Source organism: Chiloscyllium plagiosum, unplaced genomic scaffold (genome assembly GCF_037043375.1).
Source record: "Chiloscyllium plagiosum isolate Xiang-an unplaced genomic scaffold, Cpla_swu_hap1 HiC_scaffold_34, whole genome shotgun sequence".
In the NCBI taxonomy this organism is placed as follows: domain Eukaryota; kingdom Metazoa; phylum Chordata; class Chondrichthyes; order Orectolobiformes; family Hemiscylliidae; genus Chiloscyllium; species Chiloscyllium plagiosum.
Window position 1 is genome coordinate 14286297 of NW_028270172.1, and position 21249 is coordinate 14307545.

The 21249-nt window shown below is 39.1% G+C and overlaps 1 protein-coding gene across 2 annotated transcripts; it reads left to right on the forward strand.

Moving 5' to 3' along the window:
* Positions 1–438: 438 nt before the first annotated feature.
* On the forward strand, positions 439–19775 carry ssr1 (signal sequence receptor, alpha). 2 transcript variants are annotated; one of them, XM_043719520.2, is made up of 10 exons: positions 439–594; positions 5115–5230; positions 6003–6114; positions 10747–10874; positions 11243–11377; positions 11499–11575; positions 13736–13814; positions 14968–15061; positions 16425–16439; positions 18682–19775. In XM_043719520.2, exons 1-10 carry the CDS (start codon positions 519–521, stop codon positions 18744–18746), a joined length of 897 nt encoding a protein of 298 aa, XP_043575455.1. In that variant the 5' UTR covers positions 439–518; the 3' UTR covers positions 18747–19775. The 2 variants fall into 2 exon arrangements, with proteins under 2 accessions (XP_043575455.1, XP_043575457.1); XM_043719522.2 differs by lacking the exon at positions 16425–16439.
* The last annotated feature ends 1474 nt before the right edge of the window (positions 19776–21249 follow it).

Below are 21249 nucleotides of genomic sequence, written 5' to 3' on the forward strand. Positions count from 1 at the left end.
GGAGCGGGGCGGCGGGCTGCACTCCTTCCCTTCAGCCCCGCGTTCGCCATTTTCCCCTCTCCGCTGCCCCTGGTTACGCCGAGAGCGTCACCACGTCGCAGCCGCGCGCCGGCCGTCTACGTCACACGCACACGGCTCCCTGCCCACTATGGCAGCGCCAGAGGGACAAAATTCCTCCTCCTTCGAAATCCTTTTGGGAACCCGATCTGCCACCACGGCTCTCTGTTCCAACCCCGCACAAACACACACCGCTCACTTTAACGTTTGGAAATTTTAATAACCGTTTTAATAATATTGTCGGCGTTTACTAATCAAATGATTTCTTTAAAAATATATATATAAATGAGCGGCGGGTGGGTGTGGAGGCCGTCGACCAGCGGGTGGGCGGGGCCTGACCTTTCACCCCTGTCCCGCGGTGCCCGGATGGAGACAGACGCCATTCTGAGGCGGACCGTGAGCGAGCGAGCGAGTGAGTGAGGATCCGTGAGAGACAGAGGGCCGCTTCCTTCCTCTCAGCCATGGGCAGGCTCCACAACCTCCTGCTCTTGTTGCTGCTGGCCTCCCCCCTCTGCCTTTTCCAGCAAGGCGGCCCCGGTAAGAGCCGTGAACGGTACCGAGGCGGCCCCGGTGTGTGTGTGTGTGTGTGTGTGTGTGGTACACGGCGGCCGGGGGGGGGGAGGGGCAGAGCTGGCCTGGCCTGGCCTGGCCTGGCCTGGCCTGGCCTGGCGCCTCAGTCACCGGCTGCAGGCTCGGCTTTTAACCGTCCGGGGAGCGGGCCTCGCTGCCTTCCCCACACAGGGGGGGGAGGGTGGTTTGTTTAATCTCCTGTCTAACTCCGGGTTTTAACTGTGTGTGTGTCTGTGTGTGTTTTGGGGGGATGGGGTAGGTGCAGCTCTGCCAGCTTTAGAGCTGACGTGTCAGTGCTGACTTTTCACATGTTCCTCTAAAGGAGCTGGTCTCCTTTGGCCAAGAGCGTTGTCTCATCCCCTTTCATTGACTCCCATCCTCTTTCATTGACTCCCATCCTCAGGGGTCTGTCTTTTCTCATCCTCTGTGGTTTGTCATTCAACTTTTACACTTTTTTTCCCCTTTTTCAGTGTTAGAGAGGCTATGTTCTCTCCTACTGGCCTTTCAAATTATATTTCTGCAACTAATGTTTGTCATTGCTTTATTGCAATGGTGACTTTGGCTGCCTTTTTTTTAAAAACAGAATAGGCTGAATTGGAATTTTTAGGTGTTATCTTTTATTGAATGATGGTATGGTTTAGTTAATAGCTGAAAAAGGTTTCATCAGACTTGAAACTTTGTGCTGTCCACTGATATCAACAGACCTGCTGAGTTTCTCAAATTTTCACCAGTTAATAGATCTAACAGTTCTCAAAAAATCTGAGCTATGCACTGGAGGCTTTTTTGATTTCACTTTTCCAGAGTAATTGTTCAGTTTTCTCAAACTTGTATCGTTCAAAAGGTAATGTCAACAAGGTAGTGAGTTCATAGACTTTTTAACCCATTAATGGTAGCTATATGTTATCTGCTGCACGTCTTTCCCAGAAGAGCCCTTTTAGGAGTTAGCCATGATGCTATTGAATGTGATGCAGACTTGAAGGGCCCAAAGGCTACTCCTGTTTTTATTTCTTAAAGGAACTCCATTTGGAAAGGTATGAGGTGTTTACACTTGAAAACAATCACAGCAGCCTTTGTGCTAACAATAGATATTCCCTCCCCCAAATCCCAGAAAAGTGTTAAGAATGCTGGGATTTTAGTAATTGTGCTTTAAATTGTCCATTTAGGTCAAGGTAATGGGAAGTTGGGTTCTCAAGAATGGTGAATCTGCATCTCCATCTAAGTGCAGTATAATGTTTTCACATCGCCATGGTGATTGAGTTGTTGGTATATCCTTTTGGTTCTCATGAAGAACATGTGGTCATAGTCATGGCCATGCAGAAAGGAGTCCATTCGGTCAACAACTCCAAGCCAACTATGTAGAACAATCCAATCAGTCCCATTCTCTAGCTTAATCAATTAAACCCTGAAAGTTTATTTCTTTCTCCATTTCGTGCATCATTGATGACACCAAAGTAGTACCCAAGCATTGGTACATATTCTGAAGAAATGCTGGCTGACTGACACCCTGTTGCATTGCATCTGCTTTTGCTATAGTAGCTCAAGTCTACTTGTAACAATTTTTCAATCTTGATAAACTAATGAGACCATATTCTCTCAGACTTTAATATGCTTTCAATAATCGGTTATTCACATAATTAAAGTGCTCTTAGCATAATATATTAATTGTTGCCCTTTTAGTCTTTTACTTTGGTGCACCATTGAACAAAATAGAGGCTTCTGATGTTAACCTCAATTATTGACTTTTATTTATCTGCATGCCTTCACATTTTTAAAGAGAAAAATTGTTAAACTCTGTAATTTAAATTCTTGATTCTGTATACATTAACCATTTCAGCAACTTTTATATCTATGGATGCTTGCATTCTTCTTTTCCCCTCAATTCAAAATTTCAATCCTGTGCAAACACAATTGCCGAGTTTTATGTGCTGCATGCAAGTTGAGGCATCTTGTCAAATGTTCTTATTACAAGCTTATAAGCTAACTATTGGGATAATTCCTCGACAGAGACTCCAGATTGTGACTGGAAGCTTGTGTAACTGAGCATGTCTATTGGAGCATATGTTGTGGCTACATGTTCCTTGGGTGGAATATAATGAGGGAATATTTTGCTGCTTTGGTCTTAGCTGAGCAAGGGTGTTTGAAATGGACTAGGTGCGCATAAAATCTTTCATGATTATGGACTGCTTCATTGTTTAACATTATATTTTCATATTATATACAAATGTTATCAGCATTATGTACATGTCAGAGCAGGAGTAGACTATTCAGCCTCTAGTTAGCTCCAACATTTGAATCTGCTTTTGTACCCTCTGCCCTGTATATGAAGTGCAGGATATGTTTTATTAACTGATTTTTTTCAAATGCCCTTCTCCTTCAATGAACTGAACTAATACTTCCAGGTGTTTATGTTCCTCCGTCCCCTTTATAATTCTTCTCTTTGTGCTGTCTCTCCATATTTTTCCAAAATATCACTTAACACATCTCTGCATTAAATTTCACATGCCATTTTTCCCATCCAATCTGTTTCTCTGCCCTTTTGAATTTAATGATATCTCTGCACTTCGTATCATCGCTAATGTTTTAAATAGTGCCCTGTGAAGCAGTCTCAGTCATTACTGTGTCAGGAAGTGATACTGATTCCAAGGCTGTCTGTTCTACCTAATTTCTTGGCCAGTAAGGCTGTTCAGCTAGAATTATGAACTTTGTACTCCATTAAAAGCACTCTCTCAACAAGGTATAGTTGTAATTGTTGAGGTTTTTGGAACAGGGCTGATGTAAAAGGGAGAATTATAATCAGTTTGAATTTTCATTTGATCACTGTCTGATGGCGTGATGGAAGATAGGGTGCCCACTTGAAAAGCTTATCACAACAAATTTCTGGTCTCAGTGTTAATCATTTTGAGAGAATTACTGATGATTGCAAGCCACAAGATCTGGGCCTTTTTTTAATTTGGGAGTTTTGATTTAGGAGGAATGAGTACCAATGTTTTGGGAATCTTTTTTCTTGAAAAAGAAATGTTTAATTCTCCAATTCCAATGGCATTTGCATTATGCCTTATCTAAACATTTTGCTGCCTTTTGTAAGGGGTGGTAAAGCTGATCACAGACATGTCAAACACTTGAGGCAAGCTTGAGCTTTGACTTTCAGCTGGTGGTACTTCAAAACATTCTCCAGTCGCCACTGATTTGAAGACGAAATATCTCTGGTTTCTTTTCTGCAGATAGTAATGGAAAACAGATTTACTAAATCAATCTAGTCTCTTGCATTAAAGCTCATCCTTTGGTAAAACGTTCCCATATGCAGTTATATATTTTTGGGTTTGTAACTCTGATGTTGGCACTCAAACTGCACTAATTGTGCAAACTAGTCCAGGTTCAAAATGGAACGCTTCTGGTTTGTATATGAAATCTTAATTGTCGTGCAAGTTCACCTTATATTTCTTTTCCAAGCCTCTAACCCACAGTGCCTGAATTGCCTAGTTACTGAATCAAGTCTTACCTGTTTTCCTGGTTCACTTGAAAAGCATTTTTTAAAAAAATATCCTCTCATAAGGTCTGATTTGCCAATGTCTAATTGTCCTCCAGCTAGGTGTAGTTTTCTGGCCATTTCACAGGGCACTTGAGAGTCAATGGCATTTCTATTAATCTGGAGTCACATGTAGGTCAGACTGGGTAAGAACAGTAGATTTTCTCCCCTGAGGACAACAGTGAACGGTAGTTTCGTAATGGTGTAAAAACAATGACTGCAGATGCTGGAAACCAGATTCTGGATTAGTGGTGCTGGAAGAGCACAGCAGTTCAGGCAGCATCCAAGGAGCAGCGAAGTCGATTTTGCTGCTCCTTGGATGCTGCCTGAACTGCTGTGCTCTTCCAGCACCACTAATCCAGAAGAAGGTAGTCTCGTAATCACCAGGACTGAGTCTAGCTTTCGATTCCAGACTTCTTAATTTGGTTAAAATTCCTGCTGCTATAATGGGATTGGAGCCACTGTTCTCAGTGTTAGCCCAGGTATCTGAATTACTAGTCCAGTGGCATTAACTTAATTCTAGAATTCAACAAATGGTTATGCCGAGCTGGGCTGGACTGAAAGCTAATCGGAAATTCAAAGGGAATCAAAAATCTTGTTCAGTGACTGGGGAAAAGAAAGAACTAAACTTTAGTGTGGTCTGCCTTTAATTTCTTACACTTGCATAACTTATTTTCAGCTGTTGATCCTTGAGTCACAGCAAATGCCATGATGGAAGCGATCCATTGAATGCGCTTGTTTAAAAATATAGGATTGACTGTCATTGCTTGGATTGATCTAAGAATAAATGCTGACAGAAGTAAAGTTGCATAAGTCCACGCAAGCAGACAGCACGGTGCTAAGGAAATGAAGAAAAGTGCACCTGCAAGTGGAGCAATATTTGAAATTTAAAATATCTTTCTCCTCTTCAAAATTTCAGTCTTTCATGGAAGTAATATACATTTTTGTTTGGGATCAACAGGAGCAAGACTTGTTGCTGCAGATGATCCAACAGAGGATGAGGAAGGTATTGATGATTCTGTCGTGGAAGATGAAGATGATGAAGCAGAAATAGAAGAGGATGAGCCAACAGACATTGTGAGTTTTTCAGTTCTGGCCTGATGTAAAACGGCAAGCACTTCACATTCACAGCATTTCTGATCATATGTTTTCATCATTGCCATAGTCTCTTGTATGGTTATGATTGAAGACGTGGATTTAAGTTTTAGTTGTGTATAGTGATTTCACAATGGATTGCATTTTTATTTAACGTTCCAGAGAACAGGTTCTCTTAAAAAATTGACCGTGGATATTAATGTGTGCATGTTCACAATTAACTTAAACGCCTTTTACCATGTACTCATATCTCATTTTTCTTTGCTTTTGTCATTTCAATTTACACCCACCTGCTTTGGATTTAATTTAACTCGTTTAAGAATTTAAGATGTTAATTTTTGGTCATAATTTAAAGTTTAATCTATTGAAACATGCAAAATTTACTTGATTTCTAGCATAATTGTGAGCTTGTTTCTATTTAACAGGTGTTTGCCATTTCAGTATTTGATACTGTAACTTAATTCAGGATTCTCATGATGCAGTGGTAGTGGCCTCACTTCTCATCCAGACGGTCTGAATCCCAAGACCCACCTGCACGAGAGCCATTTAATAATGTCTCTGATCAAATTGCTTAGAAAAAAAATTAAACCTTCATTCAAGTAGAATAGGTCAGGTACCCATCGTTCATTGTCTGAGGATGTTCTTGACAGAGAAAACATGCACGTTGTTGGGCAGTTTCAAGAGCTACAACGAATCTCTTTATTTTTGGTAGCTTTTCTGAGTTGTGATAATGTGATCTTGTTTGCCAATGCAGATGGAAGACGAGAAAGAAGAGGAGGAGGAGGAGGAAGAAGATGACTTGACATCTGGAGAACCCAAAGCTTCTCCCAATGCTGACACAACGATTCTGTTTGTGAAGGGAGAAGGTAGGGAAAACAGTTGCAAGCATAAGATACATTAAGCCATCTAATCTACAAATGTCAAAGTATAGTATTGATCAGTTTACATATTCAATAGATATCACGTTGATTGCACTGTTAAGTTGACTGTCCTTGTTCTTTTAGCTTCACATCTATTTTACAAGTTTTTTTAAACTCTTGCTGTTCAATATTCCTTGGCTGGAATGCAGAGAAGTGACTGGCTCTGCTAAATCGCTTAAATTCTTTTCTGTCTTAAATACATCAGAGTTCTGCACAATCCTTTGGATTCTGTTTCACTATCTAAGTCCTCTGTGATAACTTAGAGCCACTCTAGTCAGAACGTTGCAGGCTTAACTTCCTTCCAAAGACTCAGAACAAAATCTGAGCTTATCCTCCATCAGTGTTTGGAGTACTACAGTTACTCCCTTTTTGGATAAGGGGTTCAATGAAAACCTTACCTGCTCATCCACGTGAACATATAAGATCCAACAGCATGGTTTAAAGAAGAGTGAGGATTTCTCCTGGTACTTGGCTGTTGCCATTGTTTATACAGTGGAGAAAGTGAGGTCTGCAGATGCTGGAGATCAAAGTTGAAACTTTCCTGAAGAAGGGCCTGTGCCCGAAACGTCGAATCTCCTGTTCCCTGGATGCTGCCTGACCTGCTGTGCTGTTCCAGCAATAAAGTTTCAACATTGTTTATACAGTGTCATGTAAACTGGTTACTTGATCATTGCTTGTGGGACCTTGCTGTGCAAAAGTTAGCTGCCAGTTTTTTTTAATTGCAACAGTGCCTGTACTTCTAAAGCGCTTAAATATAACCAGAAAATGGTGGAAACACTCGACTGGTCAGGAATTAATAGTTTTTCGTTGTGGAATGTGGGCGTTGCTGACTTGCCACCATTTATTACCCATCCCAAGCTGCCCTAGTTGCAGAGTATTACTATTTCATTTTGGTGCCTTTTCATTAGAACTGGAAGAAATTAGAATTGACTGTTTACTGCAAGTATAGAGCCAGGATGAAGTTGAATGATTTATTATCACTTGTATTTAATAAATACAGTGAAAAGTGTAGTATCTCGCCATGCTGTGGTGCCATTTTGAGTTGCAGGAGATATTAAAATACAACTAGAATACAACAACAAATAGTTCTTACTCCCTTGTACTCCATTTGACATCGGATGGGGGCGTGGGGTGGGGAGCGGTGGGGGGCTCCGGTGCATGCTCTGGGCACACCAGTCACCCCACATCACAGTCCGTTCCAGCAGTCCCATTCTGGGGCTGCTGCTAGGAGTGCCACACCAGGCCTACTACGCCTCTGCCAATGAAAATGCCGCTCCCACTGATCCGCTAGGAGTACCACGTCCCAATTCCGATGCCAACCGCAGAGGCTGCCTTGCCATCTCTGACACCATGAAGATTGCTATGAGCCGACCAACATTGAAGTTGCTGTGGTGCCATCTCTCACCATGGAGCCAGCACTTGCCATCATGAGCTGTTTGAGGGCTCGCTTTCCCCAAGGAGCCTCTCTTGCTGCTGCACATACTCGGGAGGCTTAGCCTGCTCTCGCTCTGCCAAAATGGCCTACAAAGAGTAGGGAAGAAAGTAAAACCCAAAGTAAAATAAAACAAAGCAGGCAAGCTCCAGGCCAGGAGCTAGGGTGCAGTGCTGCTACTCCACTGCCATCTTGGTTCTAAAAGCAGAAGGAAAAGATAAAAGCAATTGGGCCTACAGTCTTGACATGGTCAATCATACACTCATTCTCCAACTCCTCTCTGCTATCATGTAGCTGCTACCATCTGCTTCCTCCTTTTCCATATATTGCAGCCAGTGAATGACTTGCAATGATTTATTTTCTTACTGATGTCTGCCAAAAGTCGATGCTTGGCCCCATCCTACTTCTCCAATACCTACCTTCACAACGTCTGAAGACACCACATCAATAACCACGTGTACACTGCCACCCAGATCTTCCTCACCACTATCTCACTCCCACCATTTATTAAATGATCAAACTTTTTTCTGCACAGAACTGGGTGAGCACAAGTATTGGGAAACCTGAAGCCCTCGTTTTCAGTTCTTATTACAAGTGCTGCTGCCTAGCCACTGACTCTCCTCTCCCTGTCAACAAACATAAGCCAGTCTGTTTGCAACATTGCTATCACATTTCATTCGGGGATGAACTTCTGACCTTGCTTGTGTTATTATGAAGACTGCTTATTATCTTATTTCACTGGGCGATTGGTTTGTGATGCAGAGTGACATCAATAGCATGGGTTCAACATCTATATTGGCTGAGGTCAGCATGAAAGATCTGCGTTCTGAATGTCTGAAATGTGGTGACCTTCAAGATGAACTCCTTATCAATCATTTTTCTGTAAAGAGAGAGCAGCCTACTTTCCTCCTGACACTTTGTATTTCCACCTCTGTATTATGGCTTGGCTTCTCCCCTGCCTCAGCTCATTCATTCCTATAATGTTCAGTCATGCCTATATTATCTTTAGACTTTGATATCCCATCTTCTTAATTTATCTCCTTCATTCAAACCGCCGCCACCACCATCCCACATGCACAAAAAACACCTGACCATCAAAACATTGTCCATGTCTTAAGTTGTGTCACAACCACTTTGGAAATTATACTGATACTCAGGCCCCACTAATCCTGGGGTTAAAGCTCTGATCAAAGTACCAACTTGGGTGAACACAAAACTCTGATCATGTTTCGAGCAACTGTTTATTACAAATAAATCCTAACCACAGGCAAAATAAAATATTATTTATTGATATAACTCTACTAGTTAAACTCTAACCTCTTTTTAGATACAACTATCACGTACAGACAAACAAACATCCGTATAATGAGGGGAGGAAAAAAAATTGGGGGCACAGTTCGAAAGCACTAGTCGATGGGATCTGAAGAAGTGTCCCTTTGGCTTCCTAGTCATTCTGATCAAACTTCATATCCAAGTTCTTTCAATTCCTTGAAGGGGGTAATTGACTTAATTTTTCAATTTCTCAGTCACTAGTTGGAGGCAACTAACAGTTACAGCAAATGGTGGGAGAGAATAGCTAGCTATCTTTCAGATTTTGGTTATATGCTATAGATAGAGGAGAATAAGAGGTGCTGCCTGTTGTAGTCTAGAGACCTCCTTCCTCTGTGCTGGTCTCACACAAACGTTGGCTCCTGGACTGATGAAATCAGAATTGTTGACATGCTGATGATCTCTGACCACCTCAACTGGTCCTGATTGCCCAAACTAATCAGTCTGTTTCTGATTGAAGTTTAGTCTGAGCGTGTGCACATTCCCTTACTGCTTGAAGAAAACAACCTGACGTTGTGCAATGACATTTACTTGTTTTTAAAAGTTAGTAATTCCTTCCATAGACCTTGATTTTGAAATATTTTGGTCCACACATCAAAATAAGAAGCTGTCGTCTTTACACACATTGCAAGTCCTCTAAACTCCTCTGGCCCCACAGTCTTCTGATTTTTGTGCTGTTCAAATAGTGGCCTCCTTTGCATCCCCAGTTATCATTATGCTATTTGTGCCTGCACCTTCAGTTGCTTAGGTCTCAAGGTCTGGAGTTCTATCCCTACGTATCTCTGCTTTTCTACTGTGCTTTACCTGATAAGACACTTCACTACCTCTTTGATCAGACTTCTAACCTTCCAATGTAATATCTCCTTAAGTGGTTTGGTGTCACACTTAGTGGTCCTGTGAAGTACCCTGGGTTATCTTATTGCATTAAAGGCTCTAAGTAGATGAAAATTGTTGAAGTCAGCAGTGGTTAAATTATTAAAAGGCCTGGGTCTGGGAGGAAGAGACCCTCTGACTTCAGGTGGGAAAGAGTAGAGTGTTCCACCACTGGTAAGGTACTGCGAGTCAGGTGGTGGAGGGGAATTGTATGTCAGGCCAGGAAAGTCAATTGGGGGTGGCATGGGGGTGAAAGTTAAGCCACCAAATTGCATTGTGTGATTTTTCTTTTTTAAATATATAAAATTGCATTTAAGACTCCATAGAAAAGAAGAAATTTGGCTACTTTCATTGCAAAATGTTTCACATCAGGATAAAAGCACTCGTGAAAATTTGGAGTGCAAAGCAAGGTTTTTTATATTTTGAAATTATAAAGGGTTCAGAATAATATAGGGAGGGTGAGAGAGAAGGATGTGTGTGTGTGGTATAAGGAAAGGAGACCGAGGTAAGGAGGAAAATAAAGGCAGAATGTTAACTCCCTCCTGACCCCCACTTTCGAGTAAATTGTACTGAACCAGTTTGGAGTGTGTCCCACCAAAGGCAATCCAAATTCAGCATAAGATTTCACTAACTCCTTAGCTTGGCCCCAGTCGTCACCCCATCTGCTGCTGATCATGCAATTTAGCTGTTTTGTTTTGCTCTTTAATTCAGCTTTTTAACTAAGGTAGGTTTATTATTAAGCTATGATGTTGGTTATTCTTAACTCCTAATTACCTGTTTAAATTATAAAATGTATTGCTTTCAAATTTGCATTTTTAAGCTCATGTTTACTATCGTGGCAATTCTTATCTTTGTAAAATTCTCACCCCTTCAATCTGCATGGGGGTGCATTTGAAAGGTTATTGTAGGTTCTCTTTAAAATAAGCACTTTACTTGTCTTTTAGATTTCCCAGCTAACAACATTGTGAAATTCTTGGTTGGTTTTACCAATAAGGGCAACGAAGAATTTGTTGTGGAGTCTTTGGATGCCTCGTTTCGATATCCTCAGGATTATCAGTTCTACATTCAGAATGTAAGCACTTTACCTTTTCAATGAGACTCCTGACTGAATTAGATGCATCTGACGTGATATGAAAACTTCTAACTGAAATCAAATTGGGTTGGTGGTCAAGCGATCTTGCATACATTTCACCCATTTTATTAATTGTTGAAAGTGGAATCTCCTAAATTCTGTGGCAGCTCATTCAAGTCTTGGTTTCAACAGACTTCTAATGTAGCTCACTATGTAAACTTCAGCCATCTGGATGCTGACTTTCCTGCAGAAGTCTGTTTCCCAATGTGTGTTCCTTCTTGAACAAATGGCCTTTTACCTGTAGTGCAGAATAATGCAAGAGAATGTCGCAAATGGGGAATAATGTAAGTGTCTGTCTTCAATTGCAGTTCACAGCACTACAACTGAACACGCTGGTACAGTCCCAGCGCCAAGCTACATTTGAATATTCATTTATCCCTGCTGAACCAATGGGTGGCCGGCCATTTGGACTAGTAATCAACCTGAACTACAGGGATGCCACTGTAAGTGCTTCCACCTCAATTTATAGTTAATTTTTATTTTGCGGAGGGTTGTGTGGCAGTACCATAAAATGTTGTCTGCAATTTGGTTGCTGCATATGAATGACATTTTTCTACCCTTTAGGGTAATATTTACCGTGATGCTGTGTTCAACCAGACGGTTACGATAACTGAGCGAGAAGATGGGCTTGACGGAGAAACGTAAGTGTTTGAGAAATGATCTTTTTTATTTTCTGCACTAGAACTTTAACTGATTTTTAAAATCCGGTTGAATGTTTTCTATTGCTAACTAATTATTGTATTTAATTTCAGACTGTACATCCCTAATCCAGCAGCCTTTGGTCTGGACCTTTCCCAGGCCTTTGGGAGATCACATGTGTGATTCAAACCCACCATAAAATCCAAAGCACGTTACTGACTATAGTACGATGGTCAGTGACTGAAATCCTGACGAAGTATTTTAAGCCGTAAAAAAAATATCAAGTATTTTCAATGCATGACCACTTAATTTCACAATTGAGCAAAGACCTCCTCTTGACTTGTCAATCACACACCTAATGGATGAACAGTTTTCTGACCGCATGCCAAAAACAGGATTCTGAGTATTCAACTTGGACAAAGTTTAATAAAAAGTAATAAACAAAGATTGACACAGAGCTCCTAGATGCTACCAAAGGGTGAACCAGAAGGACTGGGTACTGGACCGCAGACTGGAATTAGGACGCTAAAACCTGCACTATAATACTTGTGTTGGTGAAGTGATATATCCTTGTTTGGCTCCCAAAACTTCTGGTTTTGTGAACAAAGTCCATTCAGTTTGTAGTAATCTTGTAACTGATTAACCTGGAAGACCTTCAAAAGGCTTTTTTCATTATTAAACAACTTAATTAAAATTTGAAAAGGGCATTGTAGGAGAGTACTAGGTATTTAGTGTGTAAGTGTTAAAATGGCCAAAATCATTGTGATCCATGTTTACATTCTGGTGTTAATGATGGATAAGTCCGCTTAGACAAATAATGTTTACTTTTAACTGAAAGTGTGTCTGCCTTTTTGCTCAGTTGCATGTATGAGTTTGTGTCCATCCGTATTTAGACCAGCTTTTTAAAACAAAACTTATAGGTGAGGCAATGGCCTTGTGGTATTATCAATACCCTATTAATCCAGATCCCAGATAATGTTCTGGGGACACAGGTTCAAATCCTACCCTGGTAATATTTGAATTTGGTAAATATTTGGGATTAAGAATTTAATGATTTTCAGAAAAACCCATCTGGTTCACTAATGTCCTTTAGGGAAGGAAACTGCCATCCTCACCTGGCCTGGTGTGTGACATCGTATAGATTATATTTTAAGATATACTGGAATGTATCAGTGAAGCAAGTTTTTGAATAAACCATTCCAATCGATGTAACAATTGAACATGTCCAGTCTACTCAATTTGCAAGTACTTGCCTGCTTCTCTGCAGACTATAAATCTGTTTCTACTTGAAATCTATGATTTAGTTTTTGTTCGAGGAAGTCTGAATGAATTCACCTTCGAATATGTGACCATATCGTTTCACACTTTTACTACACCATTTTGATCTTTTGCAAACAGTACGTTAGATTTCCTACATAACTTGGGGGAAAAATCTGCCGAACTTTAAAGCATGTAGGCAATCTTTCTCCAATTAAGTATTATTTAGCTGAATAGTTTAACAAAATTCATATTGAAATTACTCCGAACCAGTCAGCACTTTCTCAACAAACATACCATAGGGTTTCCCATTTAAGGCCTAGATGGGAATGGTTTTGACATGTTCTGAGGTTTGAAACCTTCTTGCACAGAGAAGTTAAAGCAAAGTAGAATGACTGACACCTTTGGTAGTCAAGTCCCTAAAGTTATTGGGAGGAGGCAGGACTGTGGAGTAGGACCCATAGTCAGATGAGTCCTGTGTTCCCTATACCTTTTTGCAATTCTTCCAAATGTTTGTAGGGTTACAGCTCCTTCTCAATAGTAGTTAGTTATCCTCAATTAACTGCTTTTTCAGTAACCTTTGGCTGATCGTGCACATATAGTCTGTGGTCATTTAAAGAAAGTCTGTTGGTATAAGTTTCACTGTCGACAGGCCTAACTATTTATGTAAAACCTTATGTACTGGTGCTTATATTATAATGCTTATCACAGAACTTCATTTCTAGAGGAAGCAATGTGTTCTGAGGCCAAAGGAAAATTGGAATTTCATTTTATATCTTGGATTTTTTAAAAGTATAAAATAGCCTACTTTTCTATTCTGTTCAGATGGATGTACTTTTTTTTTGTGTAACACTCTGCACTCCATCCAGGTACAGAATTTTAATATTAAACACTCTTATTTCTAGAATCTTCCTGTACATGTTCCTGACTGGCCTTGGTTTACTTGTTGTGGTTGGTATCCATCAGCTTCTGGAATCTAGAAAAGTACGTCAATTCGTTGAATTTAATTTCTGACATTTAAGTTTGTTATCTCTATGAATTTTTTGGCATGTGGAGCTGCAAAATATTATTTCTTGTAGCTGTGTTTGTATTCCAGAGATGTATTTGATGTTTGTACGGTGGCTAATTAAGCACGTGACTTCAGGTACAATGCACAGGTGCAGTGTCCACAAAAAACTAACACTTTGGGTACTACTTTTGATTATGTTTAATTTTTTATATCCGGTTAGAGTCCATCTATGTAATGGAAAAGTAATGAACATCAGATTGTAAAGTAACTTTCCACATGCCTAGACTTTTATATAATTTGATAAATTAATCCATTGTTTGACTTTATTAGAGCTTGTATTGTTTTAATGAAACTTTTTTTTTCATGAAGTACTTGTGCTAATTTAATTGGTCAAACCAATTAATTTGAATTTGTTGGGGTTGTGACACTACAGAGGCAGACATTTGACATTTTCCTGAGGGTAATTATTCCAAAACAGTGGTCATCAGGTTTAACATTGAAGTGTTTGGAAAATGCACCTTGCTTCTGATAACACAGACATTCAACTGTTAACCAAGCAATTTACAGTTGGGTATGAAGTTAAAGTAAACAGCGTTGATAATTTCAGTATTAAGGTTCTTTTTTCCAGCCATCAAACAATGCCAGTAATTGTTCTTTCTGCAGTGTGATTCTGATCCTAATCTGATTTAACCAGGATAGATATGAAATTCCATTCACTTGGTCATGCTGCTGAACCTGCTGTTTAGTGGCACAGTTGTCATCTTTCTCCCCCCCCCCCCCTCCAAAACTTTGACTCGTTCATCTCTTTGTGCCCAGTTGGCCACATTGGAAAGTCTGCGCCACTGTAATTGTTTAATTCTGCACTGCAGCAAGCCTCACTACCACGTAGTCATCCCTGGGCGTTCTTAATGCTCGTCAAAAAGTTTTAATGGATTTTACCATCCATTTTTTAAATTAGGCCTCATGCTTACTATGATTTACATTCAGACTGGTAATTCTTGAGTTGTATCCTTGCTTTCAACCTGCAAGTTCGACAATTTAAAATGTTAATGTGAATAATAGGAGTTTTTAAACTGGTGGCATCAATACATTTGGTGGCTTTAACAACTCTTTTCTTTTCCCAATCAGAGAAGGCGACCAACTTCCAAAGTAGAGATGGGTACATCTAACCACAATAATGTAGACATGAGTTGGATTCCTCAGGAAACCTTAAATCAAATCAGTAAGTAACATACAGGTTATGGAAAGATCTGAAAGTGGACAGAGTTCCAGTTCCAGGTTCTACATCAAAACTGCTTTGTTGCCTGGCCTTGATTGGTTTGATGTTTGCCATTAAGTTGGTGTTAGTTTTAAAATTATGATAAATAAGAGACTGACTCTGGTGTTATCACTCGAGATTAGTGACCTCTTAAAATTACCAAATGTAAAATGGCTAAGTGTATAGAGAACTTCTTTATCTATGCAAAGCATCCATGTAGGAGTCTGATATAATTGTGACTTGGAAGAAACTTTCATAAACTGACAGTCCCACTAATAAAACTTGGAAGAAAAAATGTTCTAAATGGCAATATATATTACCCTCCTCTCTTTTTTAATAGGGGTTGGGAATTTTTAATTAATTTGAATTGTGCTGCAGAATTCCCATCATACTTTGCAGTATACTATTTGTATCACTAATACGTTTTGTTCAAGTGTTTATATTGGTACTGCAGCTTGTTTAAGCGCCCCTTCTAATCTGCCATATTTTGCATGAAATGAATCTCTCATTTATGCAACTACAAATGTTGCTGACTGAATGTGGGTGAATCTTTTGTAGCTGCATTGTTGCTACTGCTGCCCTGAGTGTTTTTTTTGTCAGCCTCTCTTTTGTATAAAATTTTTGTACTACTTCATTTTAAAAACATTAGTAAAATTCAGTAATTTATAGATTTCTTGCAACATTGTTTTGTTGTCTTGTAACTACCGGTAAGTGCAGTTCAGGCCTTCTACACCCTATCATTTTTATTCCCATGCCCATCTAATTCCCGTTACTTAACAATTTTTAAGAAATTGCAGCATTAGCAAGTAATGAATTTTTAAACAGCACTGATTTGATTGATGCCACTGAAAGTAATTTTGCCAATATTTATAAACCTATACAAACCACAGTATGTTGATCTTTGTTTGAAAACAGCAGGATCTGGACTGACCCTCCCAGCCCACTTAAGATTAATATACATCAGCCAAGCACTGTATTGCTGTGAAAGAGATTCCATCCATCTGGAACTCCTCTCACCACACCTAAAAAAAAAAATGGTAGCTGCATTACTGAACATAAACCTGAAATGTATCAAAGTAGCTTATCAAGTGCTGTCACTTCTGCTTTGGGCATCTGTTAGCATGTGCTTATTAATTATGAAAAGAAACCACCAAAGCTGGCTTTCTGCATGTTTGAGTGGAAGCACTTCCACCAAATTTGAGAAACTCATCTTGCTGCTCTTCTATGTATCTATGCTTCAGAGTCTGTGTTTCAAAAGAAAATTATATTCAAGATATTGATTCTAATATATTTGCTATCTTTTGCTTTGCCTTTCTTATGCCTTCAGTGCAGAGTAGACGAGGTGAGATCAAATGTTTCCACTATTCCTGTATATTTTACTAAAAGCTCAAAATTGAGGTTGGAATACTGCTATTTTATTTGTGTTGGATGGGGTATATGTTAAAATTTTGGGTACACTATAATTAAATGCACTTGGAATCTGTAATATATGATCAGAGATGCATTATTTCTGCTTCGTACCTCCTTGCCATGCCAGTTTTCTGTATGGTAAAGTATATAGTTTTATTCAGCATGATCTCCTCCATTCATATAGAGGAGATTATGCATTAGGAAAGTCACTCTTTAGTAAGGTTGCTGACACTTTTAATGTTTCCACTTCCATGATCTTCAGGTATTCCTGTACTTTGTGGAAAACAGGGTAATACATACTATGGGCAATATTACTTAATCCTACAATGAGGGGCATAAGCATGCAGAACCAATAATAGTACCACTGATCTATCAGGTACAGCTCCGTTGGTAGGACACTTCTCCAAGTCAGAAAGGGTCAAGTCCAACATCAGGATTTGATCACAATTCAAGACTGACATGACCGTGTAGTATTGAGGGAATACTGCGCTTTCCAAGTTGCCTTTTTGCACAAGGTAGTTAAACCAAATCTTCCTCTCCTCACCTCAAGTGAGTGTCAAACAGAGTCTATAGTGCAACATAGCAGAAGAGCAGGGGAGTTCTCCCTGATGCCCTAGCCAATATGTGCCCTTCAATCAATGTCACTAAGAATAGATATCACTTCATTACCAAATTGCTGTTTGTAGGAACATACTGTGGGCAAATTAGCTGCAATATTTCCTTCATTACAATAGTAATAACATTTCAAACTAATTTGTTGGCCATAAAGCACTTTGGGACATTAAGATCATGAAAAGTGGTATTTTCAATGCAGATCAGTCTCGTTTATGTTTGTGGGTCTTCTGAATACACTGGAGTGCGGAGGCAGTGCTATAGCATGCTTGTGTAGCATCAAAAGAGATAAAGTTGAACAAAATTATGTATGGTACCAAATTCTAAAATTCTACAGATGTTTAAAGCTATTGCCCTTGGTTTGAATTTTTTTTACTTTCAATTAGTTTATAGTCACCATAAAGTTGTATCTAGGATTGGCAACTGTTAGAAAATTAATCCTCCATATCCACTTATGTTGTTGACTTGTTAGTGGGATAGTCTTAAAGAGCAAGTCTAAATTGTACTAATTAAATACTGTGGGTTTGACATTATCTTTGCACACTGCAATCCAGTATTTTAACCTTAATTATGGCAGTCAAATTTCAGTACCTGTTTGTTCATAGGTACAGATCTTCCAGCAATTAAATGTTGGAGCCAAAATATGTTTCAGGTTCATGATATTTGACTGTGGGCATTTGACACACTTTTCTACTAACAGTATATTGATTTAAAGATTGGGTTTCTTTGTTTCATCTGCTTGTTACCATCACATTTGTAAATGTTTATTTTGAAATAACTGCGTAGCAACCTGAAGTACATTTTGCTGTGAACAAGCACTGAATGAAATTTTGTGTTACAACCATTGAATTATTTTCTGAAATGACTGAGATTCCAAATGTTTGGTCCTGATTTAGTCTGGAAATTAAGATGCCCATTCAACAAGAGCATTTTTGTTTAAAGAGGGTTCAATTCATCAGGTACAAATGAAACTCCCCTCTATTGGTCTCTACAGTAAAGCTGTGCAGCTTCATGAGGAAAGGGAAAAATTGTTACACAAGTGCATATTTATTTGAGAGCTTGGACTGTCAGTAACAGGAGGCAGAAAACAGACTGTTCACCTCCTGTTTATTACCTTTTAAATCTGCGAAAACTGCAGCAGGAAATGAAAAGTGACACTACAATTCTTTTTCAACTTGTAGATGAAAGAGAGTTGACTAGCTCAGTTGGTTAGATGGCTAGAGTATAATGCAGAATGGCACCAACAGTGTCCATTAAATCTCCATTCCAGCTGTGGTATATTGTTGGGGGATTACCTCCTCACCTTGTCCTGTGCTTGTGTTACCTCTCTAACTATATTTAACAATCCTCTTTGCGATGTAGAGAAATGCCTTTGACATACAGCTAGTTGCCTGACCTTTTTACCTCCTAGATGGCAAATGACGAATTTTGTCTGTCTCACTGCGTTGTAGGTGTTATATTGTTATAAAACACTTCGGAAAATTTGGTTTGCATTTCTCAATCAGTAGGCACTCTGTAAATTAGAGCAGTTCTAATTATGGATTAATTTTATTTCTCCACAGACAAAACTTCCCCGCGGAGGTCACCCCGTAAGCGAGCGAAGAGAACTGTGGGATCAGACGAGTAGAAACTCCGTTTTTAACCTTCAGTGTTTAATCCTGTCCGTTTTTTGGAGATAATGCAGAGATGCCATCTAAACATAGTTTTTTTTTTAAAAAATCAATGGACTGAGCAGGAGAACCATTTAAGAATGTTTATTTTTTTGAACAAGAGCTTTTCATCAAAATGCACTTGGCTGTATGCAGAGTTGGTGTTTTTTTTTGCCATTTCAATCAGTTTTGAGCTTTTGTTTAAAAAGAGGAACTGCAGCCGGTCAATATTTTGACAACTTAATGTGAATGATTCTATGTGAATTGTTTTTGGCTTCTTATGTACTTTTGCAGTGGTGCAGGGAATTTAATTTTGATAAGGGCAATGTGTGTTCTTCTCCCTTCCCTCCAAGATGTCAGAACAGACGCCATGTTACAAGTCCTGTTTTCCCCCCCTCCCCGCCCTGCCCTTTGCGCAGACTTTTACATTTTAACATGCTGGGTTGTCATTCTTTTCAGATTTCAGTCTAAAATGATATTCGCATATGTGCAAAATCATTGCATCATCCTTTAATTTTATCCTACTCCTGTATGTTTCTAAGGTGGATGTTGTGAACTTGTGTGTATAGTTAAAACACTTACGGTAAGAGATCCATTGCACAGACTTGAGTATCTGTTTGGCTATTTGGCTATTGCAATACTACAGATCAGTGAAATGACTGAAAATGTACGTGTGCACATCTGTATATCAAGAAACCAAACAGGATTGTAAAGTGTATTTTTTAAGATTCAAATACTATCCGATTTGAGAATAATTTTAGTTTCGGATGTGAACTTGGAATTTGTGCACTCGTTTTGGTTTTGAGTGCACCATGGGTGTTGAAATCAAAGATAACTTTCAAAACCAGATTATTTTCTCATTGTTGGGAGACCATGTGGCAAAATGTACTTGGCCAGAGTTTTAAAAACTCTCACAGGCATTAAGATGTTTTCAACTTCAAAGATTACCTGGAAAGAGATGGCTGGTTTTAAAAGTGGATGAGAAGATATTAAAATGAACAAACTGAGTTCCTGTTGTTTCTACATTTTTTTGCTTGTTTTTTTTAAATCTTCTTTCCAGATTCCTTCCACTCTGTCTTTAAAGGTGACAGGAGAGCATGTGGAGGGGCAGTATGTATATAATTTTTTTTTTTTACTTTTTACTAAGCAGAGGGAAATTCATTACCTGAGACATTCTCATGTTGTGTTGGTCTTCGGTCATTTCTTCTATTTGCATCTATACTTTTTTTTGTTTGTAGAAGGAAACCCTTGATGAATCAACTTATTCAGTTGAACAGATATTATCCTGTTCCCTCTGTGAACAAAAGGGAACCTTTGGAATTGACATGTTCTTCACTTGCAGCTGCTGTTAAATGCTTCACTTCCATGCAGGGAACTAAATTTCCTTGTGACCTGATCGCAGCTGTGTTTTGTTTTCTAAATTTTAAAGCGTAATCATGAGTTTAAATAAACTGGAAACTTCTAAATCCCACCATTCCAGACCACACAAGAATTAAAAAGGAGAAACCATTTAATGCTAATATTTGTGCATTTCATCAATTTAGTATTTTTCTTGGGGTTTAATAATTCTTCCCTCATCCATTGGTTTTTAGCTCCTCGTTTATATTGAAGATGTGTATGCTGTCCCTGTAAAATTCTCCATGTAGTATTGAGTGCTTTGGTGCTGAAAAGTTATTACAAAGGGTTCATGTCACTTCAGCCTTCAGTATGCTAATAATGAATTTGGTGGGAAACACGAGGAAAAGGCCAATCTCTCTCTTTTAAACAGTGCTCCCCTCACCTGCAGGAGGAAATATCCTTTTCATGTCTACCTTGTCAGAAGCATTCAGAATCTTGTACACTTCAATCATGTCATGTCTCACACTTTTCTAACTAAGAAGCTCGCTCACTCCCTCTTCACTGTTCTGTCTCCATTTTTCAGATGAGACATTAAACTGTCACTGCCCTCTGGGAATGTAAAGATCCCATGACACTATTGTGAAGAATAGTGTGGGAGTTCTAAAGTTGATCCCTGACTGACTTAGTGAAGGTATCTGTCCATTTGTAACACTGGTAGTTTGATATGGACACATTGACTGTAAAGTGCCTTCGGCTGCCTGATTTGCAAAAGATGCTACAAGTCACAGCCTTGCTATTACATTGAAATTGGTCGATTGGGAGTTTCAACACTAAAGCCAAATGTTTTATTTAGGAAAATAAAACAGCAAAGAACAATATGCTGCATTGCTTGGGCAAAAAAATCCAACTTTCAATTAAAATAAGTGAACATTTAATGCCCCTGAATACTTACAATATGGGTCATACATCCATTTTTGTGAATAAACATTCCTGAGAATACAACTTCAGAGCTTGTGCTTAGTTCTAGGAGTTGATATATGCAACTCAACTTTAATGAATGCATAATACATACAATCCAAAGAATAACTTTAATTGGTTGTGGAAGTTTTTGTTGACAGTACATGAGGGCAGAATGACAGCTGG

Bases quoted from the DNA above. Each gene is read 5' to 3' on its own strand.
- ssr1 (XM_043719520.2), top strand. From the start codon at position 519: ATGGGCAGGCTCCACAACCTCCTGCTCTTGTTGCTGCTGGCCTCCCCC. The intron at 10,875-11,242 runs GTAAGCACTTTA...CTTCAATTGCAG, and splicing joins ATCAGTTCTACATTCAGAAT to TTCACAGCACTACAACTGAA. The intron at 13,815-14,967 runs GTACGTCAATTC...TTTCCCAATCAG, and splicing joins AGCTTCTGGAATCTAGAAAA to AGAAGGCGACCAACTTCCAA.